The 25644-nt window shown below is 29.8% G+C and overlaps 2 protein-coding genes and 1 pseudogene across 2 annotated transcripts in view; 1 reads left to right on the top strand and 2 right to left on the bottom strand.

Annotated features, from left to right (window-relative positions):
• The window catches only part of LOC107162698 (uncharacterized), a 564476-nt gene that overhangs the window by 514212 nt on the left and 24620 nt on the right, over window positions 1–25644 (bottom strand). The window lies entirely within an intron of this gene.
• Window positions 12415–15163, top strand: LOC149061006 (uncharacterized). Its single transcript, XM_089217166.1, has 3 exons — window positions 12415–13868; window positions 13934–14187; window positions 14262–15163. Exons 1-3 carry the CDS (start codon window positions 12984–12986, stop codon window positions 14548–14550), a joined length of 1428 nt encoding a protein of 475 aa, XP_089073292.1. The 5' UTR covers window positions 12415–12983; the 3' UTR covers window positions 14551–15163.
• Window positions 21138–21692, bottom strand: LOC149061007 (uncharacterized; annotated as a pseudogene).

A 25644-nucleotide genomic window follows, 5' to 3' on the forward strand; every position in this document is an offset into this window, starting at 1 on the left:
AATATAGGTCCCTTCTAAAATTATAGGGTAGTAAACCATGTGAGATATGCATACGAAATATTGCACCTTTATTTATTTTTTATTTTTTTTTATCTTATCGTAAGTTAATTTCAATACAAATATAGTACAAAATAGTATGTAATACTACCTATTTAATATTATAATATTAAAAGTGTGAAGAGTGTGAAAAACTGACAACGGATTAACCGCAGTTATTTTTATATCACGCATGCAGTTTCTATTTTTCTAATTAAAACAAAGCCGAAGGTCCGTCAATAATTATCGGGTGTACAACATTTTAAATAATCATTATCACTGTCGTCATCATCATCGTTTATACCAGAGGTCAGCTTGAGGCTCGCGCCTTATTAAAAAAAAAAAACAACAATGACGTAACTTATTAACGATAAAATTATAAAAATGTATATTTATCAACATTTTGGCTCTTGATATCATTGTATTTATTGATGCGGCTCACATGTGGGCGTATAAATTTTATTCATATTGACCACCCCTTATATAATATATGAACCGCGATCGTACACCACAGCGAATACTTTTGTTATTATTATTATTATTATTATTATTATTATTATTACTATACACGCGTATACGTTTATCCGACAAGTGTGTATTTTGTCAAGGGACATTATACTATGGTTTAGTAAAAAAAAAAAAAAAATAATGAAATACGCAGTGGCTATATTATTATAAAGTACTTATGCTTACGATTTTCAGTTCAACGGTCATTCGTATACATGGTCAGTAACGTATAATTATGGGAGTGGGTTAAAGGGTGGGAATATTCCCCGAGCTGTCTACCTCTCTCGCGAGTAATACATCAATATAACATAATATTATGACAAACCGATAATGTCTACTCAATAATATTATCATTATATGCCTGGAATAAACGAAATAGTAGTGTTGTGATATACACAATTATATATATTATATAGAACACAATATAAAGTACGGTTTGTAGAAACGCACAAGCAAAATATACAAAAGCAATATTGTGGAAAAATATTTTAAGTTAAAAATATACGTTTTAATGAATAACATATTTTATTTAGAAAGTATAAATACGTTTTTATATGAATGTTACAAACAGATCGTTTTCACGTTCCGAAGGTACCGTAGAGAGATCTTTTCGAAACCTTTATGTTACTTAAACGCAAGAAAAACTATAAAGGAAATCCGTGAACTTTACGATGCACAGCCTTTTTTTTCTCTAACAAAATCAATTTTATTTCTATACATGCTGTTGTGAGAATACTCGACGAATCTACTTGTACATAGTATGATATATGAAAATAATTCAATGTCTCGTGTCTGATTCTTAAGTGGCAAGGGAGCTAATAGACTGCAATGAGTTATCGATTCGTTTAATTGCCGACTGAAGACAAAGCTTTCACGTCTAATATGTGCCGACTGAAGGTACAGTATATTAATAGTAATAATAATAAAAATTATCATGAAAATTGTGTTATCATCGTTCTCGCAGGTTGTCCCGACTCCGACTTTCGACTTTTTTTCGTTTTCGAGTGTTATAAGAATATATGAGTCCCAATGCCGTTCGTCCCAATGGCATGATATATTTTGAATACACATCGATACGTCTGCGACACTATTCCGTCGGATTTCGCAGTTGCAGAAGACTTAAATATTCTTATCAATACTCCTTTTGAAGAGTGTGTGCGTGCGTAATGCGTTTATATTACCTATAATATTTTGATATAGCCTGCATATAATCTCACCAGCGAACCGAGTGGAGGGGCGGGGTGTCAATCGAATGGTTGTCAATGTACATTTTTATTCGAAACGTCGCAAATGAAATCCCGCGAAAAGAAATCCGCGTAGACATACAGTAATGATATTACTATACGTTCACAGTCGATAAAATATGTCACGTGTTAAGCCTAAACGTAAAAACGTAGCTGCTACAAGACGTACCTATATGTATACGAATAACGTAACAATCATAATATTATAGCCATTTATAGGTGTTAATTAGCTTCATTAAAACGTACGCAGTGGTATAATGGTATAATATAATTTTATAAAATTTAATGATAAAATTTTACGCACAACAATATTATAATAAAATTATTTCAATAACACCGTTCATGTTCAATACATATTTCAATACAACGCGGATAATTCGAAGGATAAAACTCATTTGGTTACTTCACTTTGGCGCGCGGGGAAATTAAGTTTTAAAACTAATGGTTAAATAATAATCGGGATATTCGTTATTTATCGTCCAACATCCGCTGAACATTGCAACCGTATCGGTGGTAAAGTTTTCGATGTTTCGGTGCTGTTAAAATTTATGACGACGCCCAATTAATTTATGGTGAGCGTTTAAAGGTCGGTATTTTAACAACGACATACTGACCGGCGTATCATTCCACTAATATAAAACGACGACAGATCCAAACAGAAATAATATTATTGTAATTGACATTGCAAGTCCGTTGGTCCACAAGTCCACAAGCTGACAGTGCATGGCAAATCCAGAGAACATAAATGTCTTCAAAATATTTTTGGCTGATTTCGTAGGGCGCTATTCAAAAATCTACCCTTGGCCAGATCGTCCGCGAAATAGTTACGCCGAGGAATGAGAATAGTATACACGTGACGTATTATTTTTTATAGATTTTTAGCTATATGATGTAATGAATAACAATGAAAACTGCAGAGCAGGGGAAGTATTAAAGACCAGCAAGGCGTAAGGGGTGGGGGGATATTTTTTTCAATGTAAATTTGTTTTCATCTACGCCTATAGTAGATTATAATATTTTAGTATAGTATAATTAAAATATGGCGCAATAATTAATAATAATCTTATAATATACCAGAAAGATAATTGTAGAATGTATAGTACGTGTGTTATAGTTATGGTATGTTTTTTTTTTTTTTTATTAGTCAGCCACATTGCAATTGAAAACAAGTTATAAATATGTTTTAAAAAAACTGAGGTAAGTCGAGTTGTCTGAGACTCAGTTCACGTGGTTTTGCATAGAAAAATCTAGGGTGTCGATCTCAATTTTTTTTTTTTTTAATTTTATAGAGAGGGTGAAATTGTTAGGTTTTTTGTTGTGTCTAATTATACATTTCCGTCCCTACCACATATTATATAACTACTCTTGTTTTCACGTCCGTCGTGTTTTTGAAACGTTTCACTATAATATTGTATTGTTTTCTCAGTTTCGCAGCGTTCACGATTTGATACTCAGCAAAGGACTCAATTACGACGCACTGATAAGCACACACATACTTAATTGTAATACAATGTCATGAAAACATATCACGACGACTGTGACGAAGACTTTGGGGAAGTGTTCGTGTACTTGAAGGTTTGTGTACCGCCATGAGACTTTTAGACTTGTGCAAATATTGTGTACCCATATACGACATATTATATTATCCATATGAATACAAAATGTTAATTTTTAAAACATAATGTGTGGCATGATAGATATATAGTATACACTATACATAATATGGTTATTTGCTTATAGAATACCATTATATCGAGGTTACTTAACTTTGAATAATTACAAAATTTCGATTTCAGTTCTCGCATATTTTTATCACGTTTTCAATTTTTGAAATTTTTGGAAAGATTATTTTTTCAATCATAATTCACTTTATTTTTTGTTTTGTATTTTTATATTATCCTCTCGTCTAAAAAATCTAATATTTTCGTACAACCCATATCGTTCTTTTAATAAAACGTTTTACCAACTTTATGTTTATTTTATTTCATAAATATTCCAACCATTTATATTTTATACTAAGTCGCATCCTTAATTTATGAAATGAAATGTTTTGAGTATTTTTTTAAACTCTAAAACTTTGGTTAACACTTGTCTGTTAATAGTTTTTGTCCATAATTTTTAGTTTTTATTAGTTTTAAAGGTATTTTTTGTTTTAGTAATATTTCTAAGATGTTTCGATGGCCAATCTTGTATCGATATCGATAGTTAAGTAGTTATTCGTAACTCAAAAATAAGTAATATTATATTTTTCAAGAAAATAATATTATTTAATATAATTACATTTTTAAATTGCATTACTTATATTAAAACAAAATAAAACTTGGGGGTGGAGTGGCCGAGCGGACTAAAGCGTCGGTTGCGACGCACGTAGTCGCCGGTTCGAATCTCGGTCACGGGCGGCATCGCTCTTTGGGCATTTCGCGATATCAGGAGAGAGAGGCCGCCGGCCCCCAACAGGGCATGGCAGAAACCCACGGGTGCCCATTCAAAATTCTGCCAAAAAAACCCGCGAGTTAAAACCTTACAGTACCTTCCCCTACAGTTCCCCAGGCTAATGACCTCAGTTGTCGAAGCCCTAACCATAAAAAAAAAAATTAAAGTAAAACTTATCCAACCCAAAGATTGAAACATTTTTAAAAACAAAGATGTGATTATACTGTTTATATAATTTCCTACAACGGTTTCGTACTGGTAATATTGTAAGATCAATACATATTATTATTTACCTAACAGAACTATCAAAACTATTTTTCATTGTAATCAAATTGGTACACTGACATAAATTTAACATTAAGCCTTGGATCTTTCATTCATCTATCCATATTATATATGTTGTGTATAGCGGAGTTTTGAAAGAGTTGGTGGGGGAGCAAAAAGCTTCTTCGTTTCAGTGGTGGCGGACACGCATTCTTCAACTAAGAGTTTTTAATTAAATATCACGTCCCTAAGCCCAGTGATGTATTTCGCGTTGTCGTCGTCGTCGTCGTCGTTGGGTAATTAATGTGTTGCCATACACCCTCTCAACCCTTCCCCGTCAAAACATACGCGAACACACACAATGAGATTTTATATACCTCTATATTATATTTAATATAATATCACGAGCTGCTGATTTTACACGGGCTTATTACATAGACGAGAGTGACTAATACACCCATCCCGTCTCAGTTTAATATAATAGTATGATATAAGATAATAATATAAAACACAAACAAGGAAAAAAAATCACTTTACCCGTTTCGTTAACATACTTTGATGTCATCCCTTCATCATTCGTTCATTCGTATTTTCTTCCGACTTTCCGCATACACACACACACACACACACATATAATATTATGATATACTATATACATATACGTATGTTTATCCGCGTAATACGTATAACACGTGACGAATAATGCTCACGTGGAAATCGCGCGGGGAACGACCGTGAAATCGGTTTGGGTAGTATTTAAATTATATTTAGTCATGTTTACGGCACGGTGAAAAACACATCCTTTGCACTCGTTTCGAGCAAAAATTATAGTAATAATAATAAATAGCACGAGCTCGCCGAAGCCAACGTAAGCGTTTGTCGCGGAAACCTTTGGGTTGGAAGCCTGGGAGCACATTTCTCGCCAAACAATATCCCGACGTCATAAGAATAATATATTATACGAGAAATTTAGGTTTTTTTTACGATTTGCATTTGCATATTCGTTCACCGGTACCTGTGTCTCTATGATGGCAAGCGATAAATCGTCACGTTTTCTCCGTTTACATCAACCCGCCTCATCCCCGCAAACCCATCCCTTTCGACAAGTGAAAATCCGACGAGAGAGTGAAATACCAAACTTCAAACAATATAATATTACGTAAATCAACTTCGACCGTTCAGTATTGAACAAAGAACACGCACATATACATTTCGCATTTATGCGTACCTATTACATATTATGCTAATAAATCTATTTAGATATAGCCTAGCAAGGTGTTTAGGACAAATACATAATTAGCAAAAATTAATTTCGAGATCTTACATTATTTAAATATGCGTTATGATGATAAAACGTGTTTAACATAATACAAATTTATTATTGTACGAACATTAAATAATGTTATATACATTTATTTAACTATAAATAAACAATATACATTATAAAACATTATATCTATAATATTTATTATTTTATAAAAATAATTTATTAAGTACCTATCTAGGCATAAGTATAATGAATAATGTAAATTTTAAGTTATTAGACTAAGAATTTTTTGGTCAGTAAAATTGTCTCATTAAGATTATGATTAAATACCTCTTAAATTAGAATTATTGTGTTAAAAAATTAGTATGAACTTTTTTCAACCGAAATTCGATAAAAACATTAAATTATGTTAAAATATTAAGTTTTAATCGCCTTATCAGCAGTAAATATTTTCCACTATTACATTCACGAGATAACTTAAAACGTTTTTAGCATCCATTAGAAGTATATCTATTACAACTATATAAATATTATAAATCACACTTTATTATATTATCGACGCTAAGAAATGTTGAGAAGGTTGCGATTTTTTTGATTAAGAGATATTTTTACGAAACTTTAACAATCCATCACTTTTAGATCTGATTTAAATGTTGACAAATATATTTAAATTAAACTTTTATTTCCATAAAAAATGCAATTAAAATGAAAGTATTCAACGTCAAAAATGATGTCATCTCTAGTTTTAAAAATGAAACATTGTCCAATCATGAACCAAAGGAAAAAAAATATTTTCCCTTGAAAATTGTATCATTATTTCCGTTTTATTATTATTGTTGATATTATTCTGTAACAAAACTTCTAGTGAACATTTCACGGGCAACGAGTTGTTAAACTATGACTGACAAGTGTCGGTCGATTCAAGTTAACTCTAACACGGTTATGGTAGCGGACGATACGATCACGTATAGAGCATTCCACGCACGAATCATATTATAATAAGGATCCGAGCGAGGGTGATTAGAACGAAACATATATAAATCCCGATTTAAATTCCCCACAGAATTATTGATAAGTCAAAACTACACTATTATTATTATCAAAACTGTTTTATTAAAGTCTCGACGTCTACGGCAACTATAGACTACAGTGTGTTGTGTATTCTTACTCCGACCCGCAGTGACACGCACACACACACATTGGAATACAATGGCAATGTATATATATTTAAAATTACATTATGTGCAACTAAACTAATTACTATTAAGCTCACCACCTTACAACTGGAATGGTTCTGAGTTAAACTGTGAGTCGTACGAATGAGCCGCAGGAATAGCCGAAAACAGACGCGGCAAATGAAAAGTTAATAATACGAATAATAATTATAATCGACCGGTAATTAAAACGATTAGAAACATAATATACCGGATACCTATAGCATTTGATAGGCCCACGATTGTCTCGGAAGGTGGCTGGAACAGCCAAGTTGTCATTGCGTTTGTCGTTAAATCAAACATTTTAATCTGCGGCGAGAAATGTTCCATCTATTATAGTCAGTGTTGAGACTTATCTAGATAAATTTATCTAGATATTTCATCTAGATAATATTTATTTATATTTTATCTTATCTAGATGAAAATGTGGATAGGTATCTAAGGATTATTTAAGATAAAAAAATCGTTATCTTTTTAGTAATTATCTAGATAATATAAGTAAATCGAAAAATCCCAACATTTGTATATGTACATGTATATATTATTATTATTTTTTTTTTTTTATTTTAAAGTTGAAAAGTAATAACTGATTATGTATAAAATATAATATTACACTTATTAATTATTTAAAAATATTCATTATTATTATGCATTATGTAAAATTTTAATTTGGAATTTTTATGTTATTAATAAAAAGAGATTTTTGTTTGGAAGAATTATGTTTTGAATTATAATGCTTAAAATTTAAAATGTTTCTTATGCATACATTTTATTTTGTATTGTCATTAAATACAATATAAATGTTTTAAAAATGGTTTATGGAAGTAGTTATTTATTAACAATTTAAACTTCAAAATTGATTAATTTTTATGGTACTATAAGATAGAGTACTTAATTTAATAAGTCTCATTGTTCAACTTTTAATTCATTTTAAAACACAAACTATACTTATATTAATCTTTGAAATTATGTAAGTAAGAATGACAAATGGCCAATGGGTAAACATATATAAAGAAAATTGTGGAATATTGATGGTCATTATTTATGTTATGTTTAAAAAATCTGTATTCTTAATCTTAAGATTTCAATTATTAGTAGATATATTAATTTTCCACGATAAAATATAAATTTAATTGTTGGTTAAATTAAACTATTTTAAACATTTAAATGTTCATCTTTTTTTTTATCTAGATAAATTTTGTTTGTATTTTATCTTATCTGAGATAATTTAAATACATGCTATCTTATCTTAATCTAGATAATATTAGAGCAATAATCTTTTATCTATATCTAGATAATTTTTACTTATCTGGTCTCAACACTGATTATAGTAGCTTCAGTGGCGTATCCAGCCGTTACGACCCCATAACCCCCCCCCCCCCGAAAATTATTCAATGTTTAGTTAATTTAATGACCGATTGACATACATCACAAATAAAATTCAACACAATTTGATTTTATATTTTTTAACCCCCCCCCCCCCCCCCAACGAAAAAAAATGCTGGATACGCCTCTGAGTAGCTTAGTACCGTGTGTTCGTCTATCACCGATTATTCTAACTTGGAAGCAAAGTAATATGTGTGTACAGTGTGTGCAGGTGCTAATAGGTGCTTGATATTATGGGTTGGTTGCGTTTTTGGAATCAACTTTAACGCAATAGTTTTATTTTTGTCATCATCAATTTATTTTTATAATTTGATATGTATTTTTTTTTCTGTAGTATAAAAGATATAATGTCATCAGTACACATTCAATTTTTATATTGTGTTTAAAACCACATATTTTGTGTTCAAATACCTACTTGATACCAACAGTTATTTGTGCGTCAGTTATTATAGTAAACCCAAATCAGTACTAATTAATCAAATAAAAAATATGTATTTATTTGTTATCGAAATATCAACTACATTAAATACGTTCTTTTTGTACAATTATGTGGAACGTTTTAACAACACAGTGTAATTAAATAAAAAACCGTTATGTATACCTAATACATATTTTATAACTAACAGAATAATATTATATGATTAAAATGGCAACTTTAGTTTTTCCAACAATAGCACTTGAACCTTTGCAATTTCCAAACCAAATAATTTCGTGTGTTGCCCGAAATTCCCTATACAGTCCAACTATGATTTCCCCCACAAGAAAATTGGGCGTGCGCCACTGATATGACTGCAGTTTAAACGATACATCACTATCGTTGGCAACCACTTTCGACGTATTTATATTATATTTTATCAAAAAAATTATAATATCGAATCGAACGAAATCATTTCGTAAAAACGAACTATTTGTTTGCATAGTACCTACCTACCCAACTAGGTATAATTAATAAATAGTTGCATACGAGTAACGAAATTGGGCTTATTGTAACTGTATTATAATAGATACAGCTGCTCCCGAGTTCCACCATGGACCGTTGTATATAGTTGTGTATGGTGGTGCATAATTTATGTTTTTTAGATTATTTCACACTGATTAGTTGTAGCAATGCGTACGTTATTCATTTTTTGGTTAAACAAAACCCCGTAAAACGGCTGGTTTTACAATCAGTAATATTTTAATTCAAACAATGTACGGCGTATGGATTATTAAAATCCAGCGTAATTTATGAATACGGAAATTCAATTATCAATTCAATGACTATTCTGCATAATATGCATACGTACACTGACTACACAGGTTAACTTGCCTATTTATATAATTCAAATTGCTTGCACGTACACTACAACTATTTTCGTTGAATCCTTAAAAATGTTTTTGCACGCAACTAATGAAAGGCTTTTGTATTCTAAATAATTTAATCCCGACAGAACGTAAACGTTTAAACCAATATGGATTTGAACGAAACACTTCACGGAATCTGCGATGATTATATTTTATAGATGTTATAATATTATAAATCATAACGTCTTATGGTAAGAATAATATCTCTGACATAATACCAATTAACATTAACCTATCGTTTGGTTAAAGTTTAAATAGTGTATAACTATCACAAGTCATACCTACATATAAAAAAACATATGAATCGCGTCAGTGGATTTTAAATTTGTAGGGGAGGGACGAATTAAGGAGATAATACCGTGATGTTTTTTTGAATGTTTATAATAATATAAATATTTTCTTTGTGTATATATAATAAAAAATAATGCAAATAAAAATCAATTCCATCTCCCTCTCTCGTGATGAAATCATTTGAGCAACACTGAGTATTGTGTATTAAAAACAGGTAAATACAACGTAATATTATTATATACGTTATTATAAAAACGCGTCCATATCAGCTATACTTTCATAGTATTATGTTTATGCATTTTGTTTTTTACTAAATCAATATTTATTTAGTTTTGTTTGGATTGTATTTTAAAAACGATGTCTATATTAAAGTATCTGCCAGTGTCTTTATAAACTATTAATAAAATTTCAATATTAAATAATAATATTAATATATTTCCAATTGGAGCGTTTGTTTTTAGTCTTTAAGCCATTTCCTGGTTCGATTATTCAGCAACTTCCATATAGAATAACAGTAAACAAACCATGCTTCGTCTCCAATATACCGAAAATCTATAATATTGCTACTTTCTATTTTATGTATAATAATTATATTTACTGAAATGGAAATTGGTAATACGACTAACAAAACATTATTATTTTTTTATAAAACAGCAAACAACGCGGCACAGTAAACATAATATAATATTCGATTGTAGATTATTATTTTATGCAATAGAATCAAATGCCTAGTAAACATATTTTACTTTTCGATAAAGGCTAAAGCAAGTATTTAGTATAAGCGAAATAACAATATAATAATATGATAACGTACCATCAAGCAATGTAGACATTAGAAAAAATAGTATTTTTGAACTGAATGCATAAAAATAAATCATTATATGAAAATATGGCGGAGAGTGGTTTATGTCTGTTGGAGACTATAATATTGAAATGTTTACATACGTATGACAGTTCCTCAACCCAGACGAAAAATCTTCCCGTCTTTGGTCGATCAGGGGTGGTTTTTTTAGGGGTTATCAAGTTGGATATTATGCCAATCACATTACACCTCATACCATCCATTTGGATTTAAATATAAGTACATTCATTTGAATAATAATTGAAATATTAAAATAATAATAATAAAAATACACACTGGAGAAAAGTTTAAGATGTATAGCATTTCTAATTAATTGAAAACATTATGTTACCGAGTCATTATACCAGAGTTGGTTTCGGTTCTATATTGTATGAGTCACGAGTGCATCAACAAACTCGATATTTAACTCGGTTTCGCTCTTTAAATTCAAAAAGCCCTCGTGTGTTAGTGATGAGTGTCCGTATTAAAAAAGCGATAGATTGTTTGCATACTTCTGTATGGTATATGATATAGTAATAGAAATAATAATAATAATAATAATAATAATAATAATAATAATAATAATAATAATAATAATAATAATAATAATAATAAATGTGTATAGGTTCGACGAAAACGTGCTTGACTGAAGAACTTTGCAAGTCTTCGCGTGGAACAATGTTACAAAATAGTAGCAATATATTAGACATAAATTTAATATTTTATTATGGTATAAAATAGCTGTTGCAAATAATTATGAACGAGTGGTATCGAATGAATTTTAGTAACGATTTTTTTTTCGTTCACTACTTACACGAGTATTATAGGAAAATCTGGTAAACAGCAACTTAGTTTAAAAAATCATTTTTTTTTAACTTCTTAAATTTGTATTTATTTCGTTTTAAATTACGAGAAAACGATGAAGAAAATATAAAAAAATACGAGCGGATCAAAGTTTGGATGAAACTCAGTACATACACGACAGAAGTGAATACTTAAATGTATATTTAACTTTTATTGGAATTAAAACATTAAAATCGATTTTAAACTGGATAGTTTTCGACTGAAGAATAATGCTTATGTTCAATGGAAATTAAAACCACGATAATAATTTAGAAAAAAAATAACTAGTTAACCAAAACACATATTTTATTGAAATTTAAACAATATACGTATTTATTCTATTACGCAGTAAAATTTAAAAATTGTTTATTTTCTACTCAGACAACTCTAATTTATAACAATACGTTTAAATGATTACCTGATAAAATTTTCCAATTTTTCCGAACATGTTATTGTATAATGCGTATACACAAATTATTTATTTTTTTATTTTTTTATAAATAAATGTATTTACAATCTGTAATACAATAAAACAATAATTAAATTTGAGATTTTAATTATTAATTTTAAAAATGTTAACTAGGTTAAGTAAACATGTATGGAATAATTATTTGGTAGGTATTAAGTCTTAGTCACTAAGTTTTAGCAGATATAGAAAAAAAAACTAACTAGGTTAAGCAATTTATAAATGACAGTACATACAAGCAACAAGAAAAATGTAGCGACACTGCGATAGTACGGTGAAACACGATTGAGCACAGTCCCTATTTTGAAAAAACCCGATTGAGCACGGTCCATATTTTTTAACAACCCGATTGAGCACAGTCAAATAAATGCAACGTTGCCAATTTTTTTGTCCGACTACAACCAGCTAGACTACACGCGTATTTTGAAATACTAGTACTATGAAATGGAAATATTTGTCAATCTGTGTGCTTTACTAGTCGTGGTGATTATTTTCAATCGTGGTTTCCCATATTTTGAAAAGCGGCACGAGTTTAATCGATAAATAATATACGAGTCGTGTAGGAAATTAGGATCGACGTAATCGTAAAATCAAAATAGGTACACTCATGCATTGTCGATTACGCCAATTAAGATTATCTGTACGACTGTAAGATTGGATATTATTTGTTATCTACATAATATAATATAGTCATATAGAAGTGGGCTTTTGTATTGCCAAAATGGCAAAATATAAGTAACTTAGACTCAATATTATCAGGCGTTAGTGGTTAGTGTCGTTCGTCGTTACGCGTTAGTACGTTACACCGTTTTGTTTTAGATAACTTTTTTTATATACATAGAACGCGATGGACATTAGTGAAATAAAAGTTATTTTATCCGAGAGAGGAAAAGAATTAGCCAATGTTGGTGCTTTTAAGTACAGATTTATTGGATTAATTAAAAAAGGCGAGTTATTAAAATGGCGGTGCACAAAAAATAATTGTACAGCTATGATTTATTCTGGGCCAGATAAAAATATCGTTATTAAATCAAGTGGACAACATAATCATGTAGGAAATTCACCTAATAAATTAGAAAGGCAAGTATTACGTGAAAATTGTAAAAGACGTGCTGAAGAGTCACTATCAACTCAACCTTTAAAGTTGATCAGAAGTGAACTTTTAAATAATTTAGAACAATCTTCAATTGTTCATAAAGATTTAAAAACGGTTCGTAAAGCTATGTACGATAGACGAATAAAAGTACTTTCCAAATTGCCTAAGTCACCGGAAGACGTTTTTTTACAGTTGAATTTAATGAAAACTCAAGATGATTTTAAGTTTCGTGGACAACCATTCATACATATTCCCGAAGACAATAGTTTTGTATGTATTACTTGTGATTTCAACCTAAAATTTATGATTAAGCATGATTGTATTGATTTTTTCGCCGATGGTACATTTAATAATGCACCCAAATATTTTGAACAACTATATTCTATTCATGGATATAAAAATGGCTATTATTTGCCATTGGTTTATTTTTTTTTATTTAAAAAATCAAAAGATACATATAAAAAAATGTGGATATTCCTACAAAACGTATGTGTAGAATATACAGGAAGTCAGTTCATATTAAAAAAATTACACGTTGACTTTGAAAAGGCAGCCCACCAAGCCGCGTATGAAGTTTTTGAAAATGTACAATTAATAGCTTGTCGGTTTCATTTAGGACAATCATGGTGGCGAAAAGTAAGAACAAAATAATTTCAAATCAAAAAATTATATATTAATTGTATTCTTAATTATTATTATAGATAAACAGCGATTCTATTCTCAGAATAGCCTATAAAAAAGAAAACGACGAACTAGGAAATTGGCTTAAGAGTTTTTTTGGATTAGCTTTTCTTCCTAGTCATGAAGTAGCCGATGCATTCGTCGAACTCATGAGTGTCTGCCCAAATGATGAAGTCTGCTCAGAATTTAGCGATTATGTTTTCAATAATTATATAGATGATGAATCTTCATTTCCCCCAAATATATGGGCTAAAGAACCTATGTTTGATCCAAGGTAGATCATCCAAAGTCTAATTATTAAATATAAAAAAAATGTCAATTTAATTTCTATGAAATGTTTTTTTTTAGAACAACAAACGCTGTTGAAAGTTTTCATAGAACTTACAATTCACAATTTTATAAGTCTCACCCACACATACACTTGGTAATTATAGTTTTACAAGAAACGCAAGCTGAAACGATGACAAAAATTCGGTCAATTGAAACCGACAGTTATAAAAGTATGAGTTTTATTGAAATGCAAAAAATTAATGCAACTATAATGGCTTACGATGAATATTTAAGAAATAAATGTTCTAAAGATTTACTAAAATATTTATTAAAAGTGGGAAATAAGTATTTAGGGATACCACTTTAAAACGTTGACACATAATACATATTGTATAGCATAATAAAAATATTCAAATTAAATATATAAATTAACTTTAAGACTTTTAACTTTAACTTTTTTTTGTATAGGAGATGAATTATATATATATATTTATAGAACAAATGAACTTTTATTTATTATTTTATTATTAACGTTTTTTTACACACACTTTTATTTAAAAAAAAATTATACTCAATTTATTACATCAATAGGTAAATTAACTTTTAGACTAATCCGTATAGGACTTGAATTATATTATATATATTTATAAAAAAATGAACTATTGTTTATTATATTATGTAATTATTATTTTATTATTAACTTTAAGACTAATCTGTATTGGACATAAATTATGTATATTGTATATATTTGTAAAATAATTTAATTTTATATTTTTATACACTAATTAATAGCTTGATCATTATTATAAAATAATTCCTGTAAAAATTTCAATTTTTTTTTTAAATTTTTATTTTTCTGTGTGAAATGGCAACGTTGTACGTATTTCTATGCTCAATCGTGTTATATTTTGGATTTCTATTGTTTAATTGTATCTATGCTCAATAGGGTAATGAAAAAGGTAAACTGTGCTCAATCGGGTTCCAGCCCGATAGTATAGTGGTAGCGATCGTATGCCTCGATCGCTAGTAGACCCGAGTTTTTATTATTAAATGCGCTGATTATATTTTTTGTACATTTATTTGTGTACGTCGAAATTAAAAGCGTACAAAAAATATTTTCTGCTCCAAAGGATATAAAAACTATCGATCGGGATAAATGTTTATAAATATTGTATTCAGTTGATTACATATTTTTAAAGGTAATTAATATTTAATTAAAATACAAATTAATTTACTTATTTTAATTTGGTTAAGTTGTAATTTTTTTTGTTTATTGACTTCACGCCTTTTGAATTAAATATCTTGCCTGTTTTAGGTAACTTATTGTCAAGCGTTCTTAACGTCCATTGTTAACTTTGCACCCGTAATATAATATGAGCATATCAATTATAACGATATATTATATTCTATAGATTTATAATAATCTCGATGTAATGATATATAGGTAAACGAATTTCGAGAGTATAAACGACGGGAAAAATGAAACACGTCTCTATAATATATAATATTATCATACTTTTTTGCGCTTACACCAGTTCTCCAAATACTAAATCCACCCACCCTCTATCACTCTCTCGCACCGCATAACGACACACACACACCCCGACGACCATGACGTTCTCTCGGTCACCAATGTGATTTATTCATAATATTACGTATGTATACATGTACTACACACCACCGTCGCTTTATAATAACAATAATCATAACAATAATAATACATACATGATATAATAGTACTCTCTCTCTCACACACACACATGTATAGACATGTATGCACACTCTTCGCATATACGCTCGCGCGTGTTATCATTACTGGTCCATATATCACACACTGCTTTAGTATATATTATTATTATTATGTTTTGGCGTTCGTGTGCGCGTGTTTACATATTATTATTATATGCACACAGTCGAACCAGTCGGGTTATGTGTACACGTGTATATACGCACGCATAATGTACATGACGACTCACACACATACATACACGTATTAGTGATACTATTATACTGATATATAATATACTAACTATATAGTATATACTGTTGCTGCTACTAAACTGCTCCCGTAATATATACTATTGCAGCAACAAAATACGTGTAAGTATGTATATATATATAATACATAATATTATGTATATACTACATATATTATTTTATGATTTATCATGCTCCTCGTATACAGACAGCCGGACATATTGAGACTATATATAGCAAGCAGTACGAAACGTGAGCGTGTTTTTATTTTATATATTTTCTCTCGTTCGTAGTCCGCTGAAATATTAGTTGCGGTTTTAAAAGACGCGACTGCGGTGGTGGCGCGCGTCGCATGTCTCAAGACAGCTCGTTCGCATATTATTACGCTACACGCACACACACACACAATTTACCGAGACCGTCGATTTATATGTAAAGCCGTGGTTTCCAGAGACAGACGTGTTATTATTCGCGTGTTTTTCGTTGTATCATTTCTATTTTTTTCCTCAGCCAAACGACTGACTTTTTATTCGCGGTTGATATTAGTGCTTCCCCCCCCCCCTCTTTTTCAAATTCGCACTTTTCGTTTGACGTCAACTCTTTACCGTTTCGAAAAATAACGAAACGACCGACCGGTGACATACGCAAGTCTGTAATATTATTATCATCACGATGGATAGCAAGCAGTGCTCGAATTGGGAAGAATTAAGTAGAGGAGCTCAATCCAACGATTTAAAAACTGCGTTCCAATCGCACAATTAATCAACACAGACCCGTGGGGGGCTTCGCTCTCCACACCCTCCTCACAACCACCTGCCTTGCGTACATTTTGAATAATACCCTAAAAATTCAAAACACCGATAAATGATAACCTTTACAGCATAGATCGTATATAGTATATAGTATAAGATCTAAGCATAACAGTAATAACTGAAACTGATAACATTTCGTTCGAAACCATAGAGTAAGATCTTGCTCATGTTCGGAGCACGAATTTTTTAGATATTGATATCACACACTATAGTATCTGTGCACCGTAGAAAAGCACGGTTGTAGATATTAAACCGTGTAGAAAAGATATAATAAATTATTAAACTATAATATCAAAAATAATTTAGATATGACAAATAGTAAAATTTTTATATAATTGACGTTAATTAAAAATCCATATTTTAATAACAATTATTTTGAACATAAGTTTGTACCATCCTCCCGTCTAAATAAAAAAAAAATAAAAATAGTAGTGGAGTTCCGTCCTCCTGCGCATCTCCCAATTTGAGCACTGGGTGGGCAGATAGTAATAATTACTGTTGCGGGTATGTGTGTGGTGGGGGGGGGGGGTGAGTTATCTCATTACACGTATATTATAGCATATACGCGTGATGTATAGGTCCGCGGATTTGTATAGGTACAGAATACACTAAACGTTGGAACCTTCACCTCCAATATGAAAAAAGTAGGTTGGTACAATAATAAAATCTTATATTTTTCTAATTCATATACGAAATTTGTAAGCTCTTATATACAAAATAAAAAAATTAATGTATTAATAGCTTTATGGACTCATAAACTCATTTTTTGAAAACGGAAATTTAACACTATAAAATATTGAGTTCTCTAAGAAAGGTTAACTTCAAAATGTATGATGATATTTCTTGAAATCACAGAATATTCATGTATAATAACGCATGGATACTTTTTGATAATATACTTCGACACTGGGTAATTATTACACGTAGCTGATCTCTAACCAGTTGTATTATAAAGTGGGAGGCGGTAAAAAAGTTCTCATGGTCTTATACATATATATAATTAGGCCATGAGGACTTATTTTAGTGGCTAAATATGTATAATATAGGTACATATGAATATTCTGCGATTTCAAGAAATATCATCATATATTTTGAAGTATCCCTTCATTAGAAAAATCAATATTTTATTGTGTTAAATTTCCGTTTTCAAAAAATGGGTGTATACATATATGCATATATATATATACGAAGATATATCTTATTTGAAATGAGATTTGTGCAATGCTGAGGAAAATGAATATCATAACTCGATCGGAGATGAGCGATTGTATATATAGTGGGAGGCGGAAATCTCGGGCGATTACGAATTACGTATTTTATAATACTATGCTGCAGACTGTGTCGACCAGGCTGCGATCGAAGATGACGTAGGTTGGCACAACATTAAATAACTTGAAAAAACTTTAGCATACATGAATGTCAATGACATGTGTATAATATACATATATAGGTACAACACGGAAACTGTTAAAAGGATTTTAATAAAAAAAAATGCTAATAACAGGAGACTGAAGCACATCGTTGTTTCCGAGCTTCGCTACTACTTTTCCATCGTTGTATGTAAAAACATTGTTTTAATGTAAATGGAAAACGATTTTTACCAGAATTTAAAACATTATGCTGGAACGCGAATTTGCTTCAAACTTACAACTCACGAGACCGGGTGCATGCATACACATACACGGAATACAATAATTTATGGTAATCATTTTGTTTTCATTATTTATATGGATATATTGCACGGTGCATTCAAGTTATGATAAACTTTAAACAATTTTCCTATTACAAATTAAAATATTTATTCACAAAAAAAAAAAAAACGCATTTACTTGTCTAGTGGTGCGAATATTTACGTTTGATATTACCTACTTTCATTATTATACAAAAATATTTCTTATTTTTTTTTTTTCAAAACTCCGTCTGCATACGAAGTATAATAACAATACAGAAACGTTCTTGTATCACAATAAATAAATAGGTAAGGTATCTGACTGCGACCAGATATTAAACTCTGAATGGTTGTCATTTTCTACATTTATTTCCAAATTATTCGAATCGCGGTCGGTTATTATCATACTGTTGCCTTACCTACACGCCGTACGGATTTTTAATTGTCAATTAAACATTTAAAACGTGTGTATCATAACGATAATGTTACTACCACCAGTATTTATTAAAATTAAATTAATTAAAACGAACCATAATAACAATAATCATATTGTTGTTGTTGCTACTGCTGCTGCTGTTGTTATTATTATTATTATTACGTACTAGGTAGGAGTATTGTAGAAGTAGTTACAAGTACACAGCGTAGGTATAGGTACTCTAATCGCAATTCGTGTGTCTATGTCTTCATTAAGATAGTAAAATTACGTCGAGCAATAAAACTAAACGTCGGGCTATAAAAGAACTGAGTATTATTTTTTACTATTATTTTGTTCACATTTATTTTTTGAACAGTAGAATGATAACGACTTTTCAACCAAACAGAACTGCTGGCCACAAACGGAAATATTTTCATACATTGGTAATAATCTCTACACATTATAATCAACTATTATTGTTTGAATACAATACTGACTTATTAAATATAATATTTCATTGTATATGATAAACTGACTTTATTATTATAGTAGTTAACTTAAAACAACAACGAGAAAAGTAGATCCCTCATCAAAGCCTTTTATTTACCGTTTAAAATTTTAATCGATATATTATAATGTTAATTTAAACTTTGAATGTACTTAAAATATAAATAAAAAACTGAGATTATGTTTCCAAACTACTTAAAAAATTAAATGTAGTTTTGTAAGTTTTATTAGGTATATAATCTATTCATAATACTCAATAGTAATTTATTTTTATTTTATGTTTCGATTATATTTATATTGGTGAAAAAAAGAAGTAAACGATTATGTTTCTTAGAGAGTTTAAGATTTTTTTTGGAGATAATACGAGGTTTTAAATTAAAAAATTATAATATGGAAAATACACCTTCTACCTCCCTCAAAGCAAATCCCTAATTACTGGCTGACATTTTACTAGTGTATAAAACCATCGCCACCACCCATCGCAGTCATAATTATGTAGGAATAGTCTTAAGGTCATGGAAAGATGACTGAAATATTGTTTCAAATTGAGCATCACGATACATTGAATAGGAACACGTTCTCGGATAACGTCATTATACCTTCAGACCGCGGCACGTGTGCAGGCACCATGCGAAGCTTAACTACTAATTCCGCAAAGATTATATCTGGCGACCCTTTGCCGCCACCATCACAGCCACTATTTCTACACTACCTACTCAACCACGTCTATTATGAGAGTAGGTACTATATTATTTGTACGTACTGCAGGTACACAATACACGGTGTATGTTATACAACCGTAACGGCAAAAGTATATAATCGTAAAAATCCTGAGTACGGAAATTTAGTGGCAAAGAGAGAGAGAGAGAGAGAGAGAAGAAGAAAAATGTGACAGTGCGTCGGCGGCGAGTGGTTGAAAATAACTCACCCGCGGCCCGCTATAAAACTAACTCACCCCTTCTAGCTATTTCTATTACTGCTCGTTTTCTCACCCACACTCTTTCTCTCTATGTATATCATTCACTCACTACCTATGAAATATATAGCAGACATAAGACTGAAATGAAAATTTTACCGATAAATGGTATTACCGTCAATATAATATACATTACCAATTGTTTAAAATTAATCGTTTTTTTATTTAGAATGACAAAACTATTGTACTATAGTTTAATATTATATGAAAACGAGAATTCAAAATGCTGACATTTTTTTACAAGTCGTTTCCTTGCAGGCCCTCCTCAGAAACTAGATAAAAATAGTAAATTACACAAAGAAAGATGCAGTTTTTTTAAAAAAAAAAAATAATAATAATGAACTAGTGTTCACCCACACCACCAACATCCCTCCATTTATCACCATATAAATATTACAATGCACCATAGATAAGTTTTATTACAAAATCAGAATTTCAATATCACCATTATTTCGGGAGATATCGCAATGGGTAAATTCTCACGGGACACCTGTATACAATAAATGAAAACTTGTGTAGTACGCTATCTACGCGAAAAAAATGTATTCTCACCTTAATAATTTTTTTAGAGCTTGTAGTTTTACAGCTGTCATTGAAATTATAATCGACTTATAAAAATGTATCTTTTATGTCTCTTTATAGATCCGTCTATTTGAACTATTAATCCTTTCCCACCCATTTTTCCACGATTTTTAAACTGCTCTGCCACCACGTCTCGATAGATAGATTGAACCAATCCGAAACTGTATGATGACCTCTGTCAGTTATTATTTCGGTTTGTGCGACTTTAAATATATTTCCCCAGCACCAGACAAGTTCAATAATTTCACATAAACTCAAACCACTTTTATTTTTTTTTTATCAACGTAGTTAAAAAATGGGTTTTGGGAACGTATTGATTTCCATTTTTTACAACCTCTTGTTTGGCATCGCATGTATTTGGTTTTAAATAATTAACCAGTTGCATCTCGTTTTCGACTATTTTTTAATGTTTCTTTCATGTCACCACCATACATTTCACCCGTAGCATTTAATTTAGTGCCTACATACATTTGAATTCATGTAATAACCCACAATGTGTTAAAAAATTGACTCAAGATTTATCGTTGAAAATAATATTTCTGTATAAATTACTTAAATTACTCATTTTCATAAAACTCAAATAAACACAATAATACAAATACAAATACTTTTATCAAGCACCGAACACATACTAGACGACACAAAATTATAGAGTAATATTTATCCATGTCCAACATAATATACGAATATACGAATTCAATCGTTTCGTAGTTGGTACCTTGCTTGTTGAAACCGTAGTCAATATCTGAGGTATTAAATGAGATGACCAATAAAAACACTTTTTTCTTTAATTTACAATGATACTTATTAATTTATTTAACCTTTTTAACACACCTTAACGTAGATATATTTTAAAAATTTACAACTAATATATCGTTTTGTATAGACGATCTGCGTAGTCTTTTAATGCTCGCTTTTGACCGTCTATGCAAATAGACAACAATAACGCGTCTCTCCAGTGGCTAAAGACGGAGCTCCTTATATCTACTTATAATGTTGTATGCTTGTGTGCGTCTGTATGAGTGTATGTATATATATTTTATCTTATAATGACTAACAATTATAATTATTTTATTATACATATATATTGAATTTAAAAATATAATATGATGGCTTAAGCGCACATCATTACATTATAATTACCTACTGGTTATTTGAAATAATATTTTAATTTTGATCTATCGCTGGGTTTACTAAAAAATTCTCTAAAAAAAACTGATCATTTTTAGATAACAACTTTTTACAAGAAACGTTGATCTTTAATGATGGTAAGTGAACTTACTCGTATTTTACCCCGTCGCCACTTCAAACGACGCTATTACAGATACACGATAACGCAATACAAATTGTTACATCCCTGGTTCACCACAAATGCGAATTGCCCAGTTCGTGAACCGGACTGCGATAAAATATGCGTTGCTCAATTCGTAAACTGCACAATTACAATAGTTTTAGAACTACACACGACTGGCTAATAAATTACGTTAGACTTCGACTTAATTTGTGTATTGCCGTGGATTCACAGTATTTTACACAAAAGTACGATACGGCACCATAGAGCAACAATATTAGTAGTATGAAATGTTTTGTAAATCGACATGTACATGCATGTATAAAATGTCATCATACGTTAATAGTGTTAAAATTGTATCGCTTCATATATATATTATGATAAACTAATTAAATAATATGTAACCAGGAATAAATCTGTAATGTGTTTATTGTATTCACAAACGATTAAAAAACATTGAAAAAAAATAACTAATTGATTAAAAATAAAATATATTTGAATATTTGTACAGTTTTTAGACTCTGATCGGAATGATGAAAATATTGATTAAACAATATCACTTTCTTTTTTTTAAATCGATTTCATCCCACTCATAATAACGTATTGGTTTAACAATGGTGTGTTTTTTATTTATATTTATGTATATATATATATATATATATATATTTAGAGTGATGTCTTTAGAACAGTAAAAAGTAAAAATGAAACAATATTCAATATTGACAGAGGTATTTGACGAAAAATTTATATAGTTGGTATTTTTAGCAGTAAAAACAACGGTGACTTAACCTATTGTAACCAACTAGATGTAATTATTTAGAACTTAAAACTCTTGCAACCTGTCACATTAAATATACATATATCATATGATACATATTTAGTAAAATTATTTAATAATATTGCATATTTACATATTATATACCTAATTTATAAAGTGTATGTAAGGCACAAGGATTATGCGAAATTCTAAATGAATACTGACACTCGTTTTACATAAGTTAATATACTTACTTTTTTTCATATCAAAACTCGAATCTTGATAAAATATGAAATGTATCGAATTATTTAGAATACACAGTATTAAATTTTAAAAAGTAACACAAGCCAGTTGAAAAAAAAATGTATACGGGTGCCATTTAATTGCTCACCCCAGGGTGGGTTGTTGAGCAGAGATAATTGAAATGGAATTTTTACATAGTAGCAGTAGGTACATGTAACGCACGGACAGAGATGACGGTTTTCAGTAGATACATTCACAAGCTCAACAATATAATATATAATTAGTGCATACGGTTATGATATTAAAATATGCCTTTCCAAAAAATGTTAATAAATATTACCATAGAATGTAGCGATATTATTGGTATATAAAACGTATCACGTTTTCACCCTTTATTCATTATTATACACAAGACATGAGACATGCACACATGGTATTCGGCTCTTTAGATTACATATTATTATTTTTTTTTGACTGATTAAATGTTGTTTATGAATTATCATATTTACACAGTAGTCTGAAATTAAAATATTATCGAACAAGACACTATAGTATTTGACATTTATTAAAATCGATCATGTCTACTAATGCAATACACCCACGCTTGCACGGTATTTAAAATGATCTATGGATCTCGTGTTATTTTAATTTGACCAATTACAATAAATTTATTGATTATAATATTTCTACAGTGGTCTGATATCAGAGTATCATTAAACAAAATACTATAAATATTTGACATTTATATTTTATCATGTCTACTAAAACCACTCTCGCATACGCCATCTCCAGAACGATCTTTAGTTGACATATAATTTTATTTGACTCACTACATGGAATTTTATTAATTACATAGCATTAATACAGTCGGAGTCCGAAATTTAAAAAAAAAATCATTATACAAACTATCAATATTTGACTTTTATCATATCCTTTATTATCAATGCTTTAAAATAACATACATGTATTTGGTACCTATATAAAGTTATAAAGTAATAAAATATAATTATTTCCATTAATTATCCACCTTTTCATTGTTTTACTACCTATGATGAAAACTACCCGTGGTACGTGAAATAGAATCGTATTGGGAATATTATATTTTTATCGATATGCAAACAATTCGGCGAAAATTGTTAAATCAAAACAATTTTAACATAAATATCGATTCGTCGATACAGTTAGAACAGCGTACCTATGTTATATTATACAATATATACAATGGAGTTTTTCCGATAATGATAGCATTATAGTTGATGTTCTTTTATATTATTATATAACTTTCAAAACGCTGTTGATATTTTTGGATGTCTACATTATTGCAATTGTCATTAATTGTTTTCGTTTAGCTATCGTAACATTATACTTTGTTTTATAACGCATAAAATATACAATATCTAAATAATTTATGAATGGCATTACAGAAATTCAATATTTATTGAGTTAAAAATGTTTCAATATAATATTATGTTTATGTGTGCATTAACTTAAACTTTATACTATGTACCTTTTGTATAAATTAAAACAATTATTATGGTTACCTACACTTTTTTATATGACAATTTATAATGTTGGTCGTTGGATTTGTGAATTTTAAATTGCCATGGTGTTTCCAGAGTTGGATTTAATGAAATCACTTAGGTTGTTTATACAATTTAAAGTTTAAATTAAAAATGATTTTTTGACGATAGGAAATACATTTTTAAAAATGTCTACAACTTAATAATGGATATAAAAACGGTTTTTTTTGATTTGCATAGTGAATAAATAACGAGACTAGCTGATTTAATTTAAAAAGTTTATATTTTACGTTGCTTAGTATACAGCATTAGAACAATGTAACTTTATGATTAATCGCATCATGCAATAAAAATAATTGACATAATAATAAATAATATGTATTTAATTTTATTTTTAATCCACACGATGTTGTAACTATACTTTATAATGGCAATTTGTTTTTATTTCACAACAATATGTTGTTCTCATTGTATATAATATAAATATAAAATTGCATCCCCGGTAATGAACTCGCTGACGAATTGGTGATGATAGCGGCTAGCTCTCCGGACACTAACATATACCCGCATGTAACATATGACGATGTAATCGACGCCCTCAAAACGAAATTTTATATTCTCTAGAAGAATCAATGGGAAAAAACAAATCAATCAAAACAATAAATTCAGACAAATAAAACCATCAACTAAAAAATGGCCGGACCCACTAGTC

Source organism: Diuraphis noxia, unplaced genomic scaffold (assembly GCF_037042655.1).
Source record: "Diuraphis noxia isolate RWA-SAM2 unplaced genomic scaffold, SU_Dnox_SAM2 contig0001, whole genome shotgun sequence".
NCBI classification, from domain to species: domain Eukaryota; kingdom Metazoa; phylum Arthropoda; class Insecta; order Hemiptera; family Aphididae; genus Diuraphis; species Diuraphis noxia.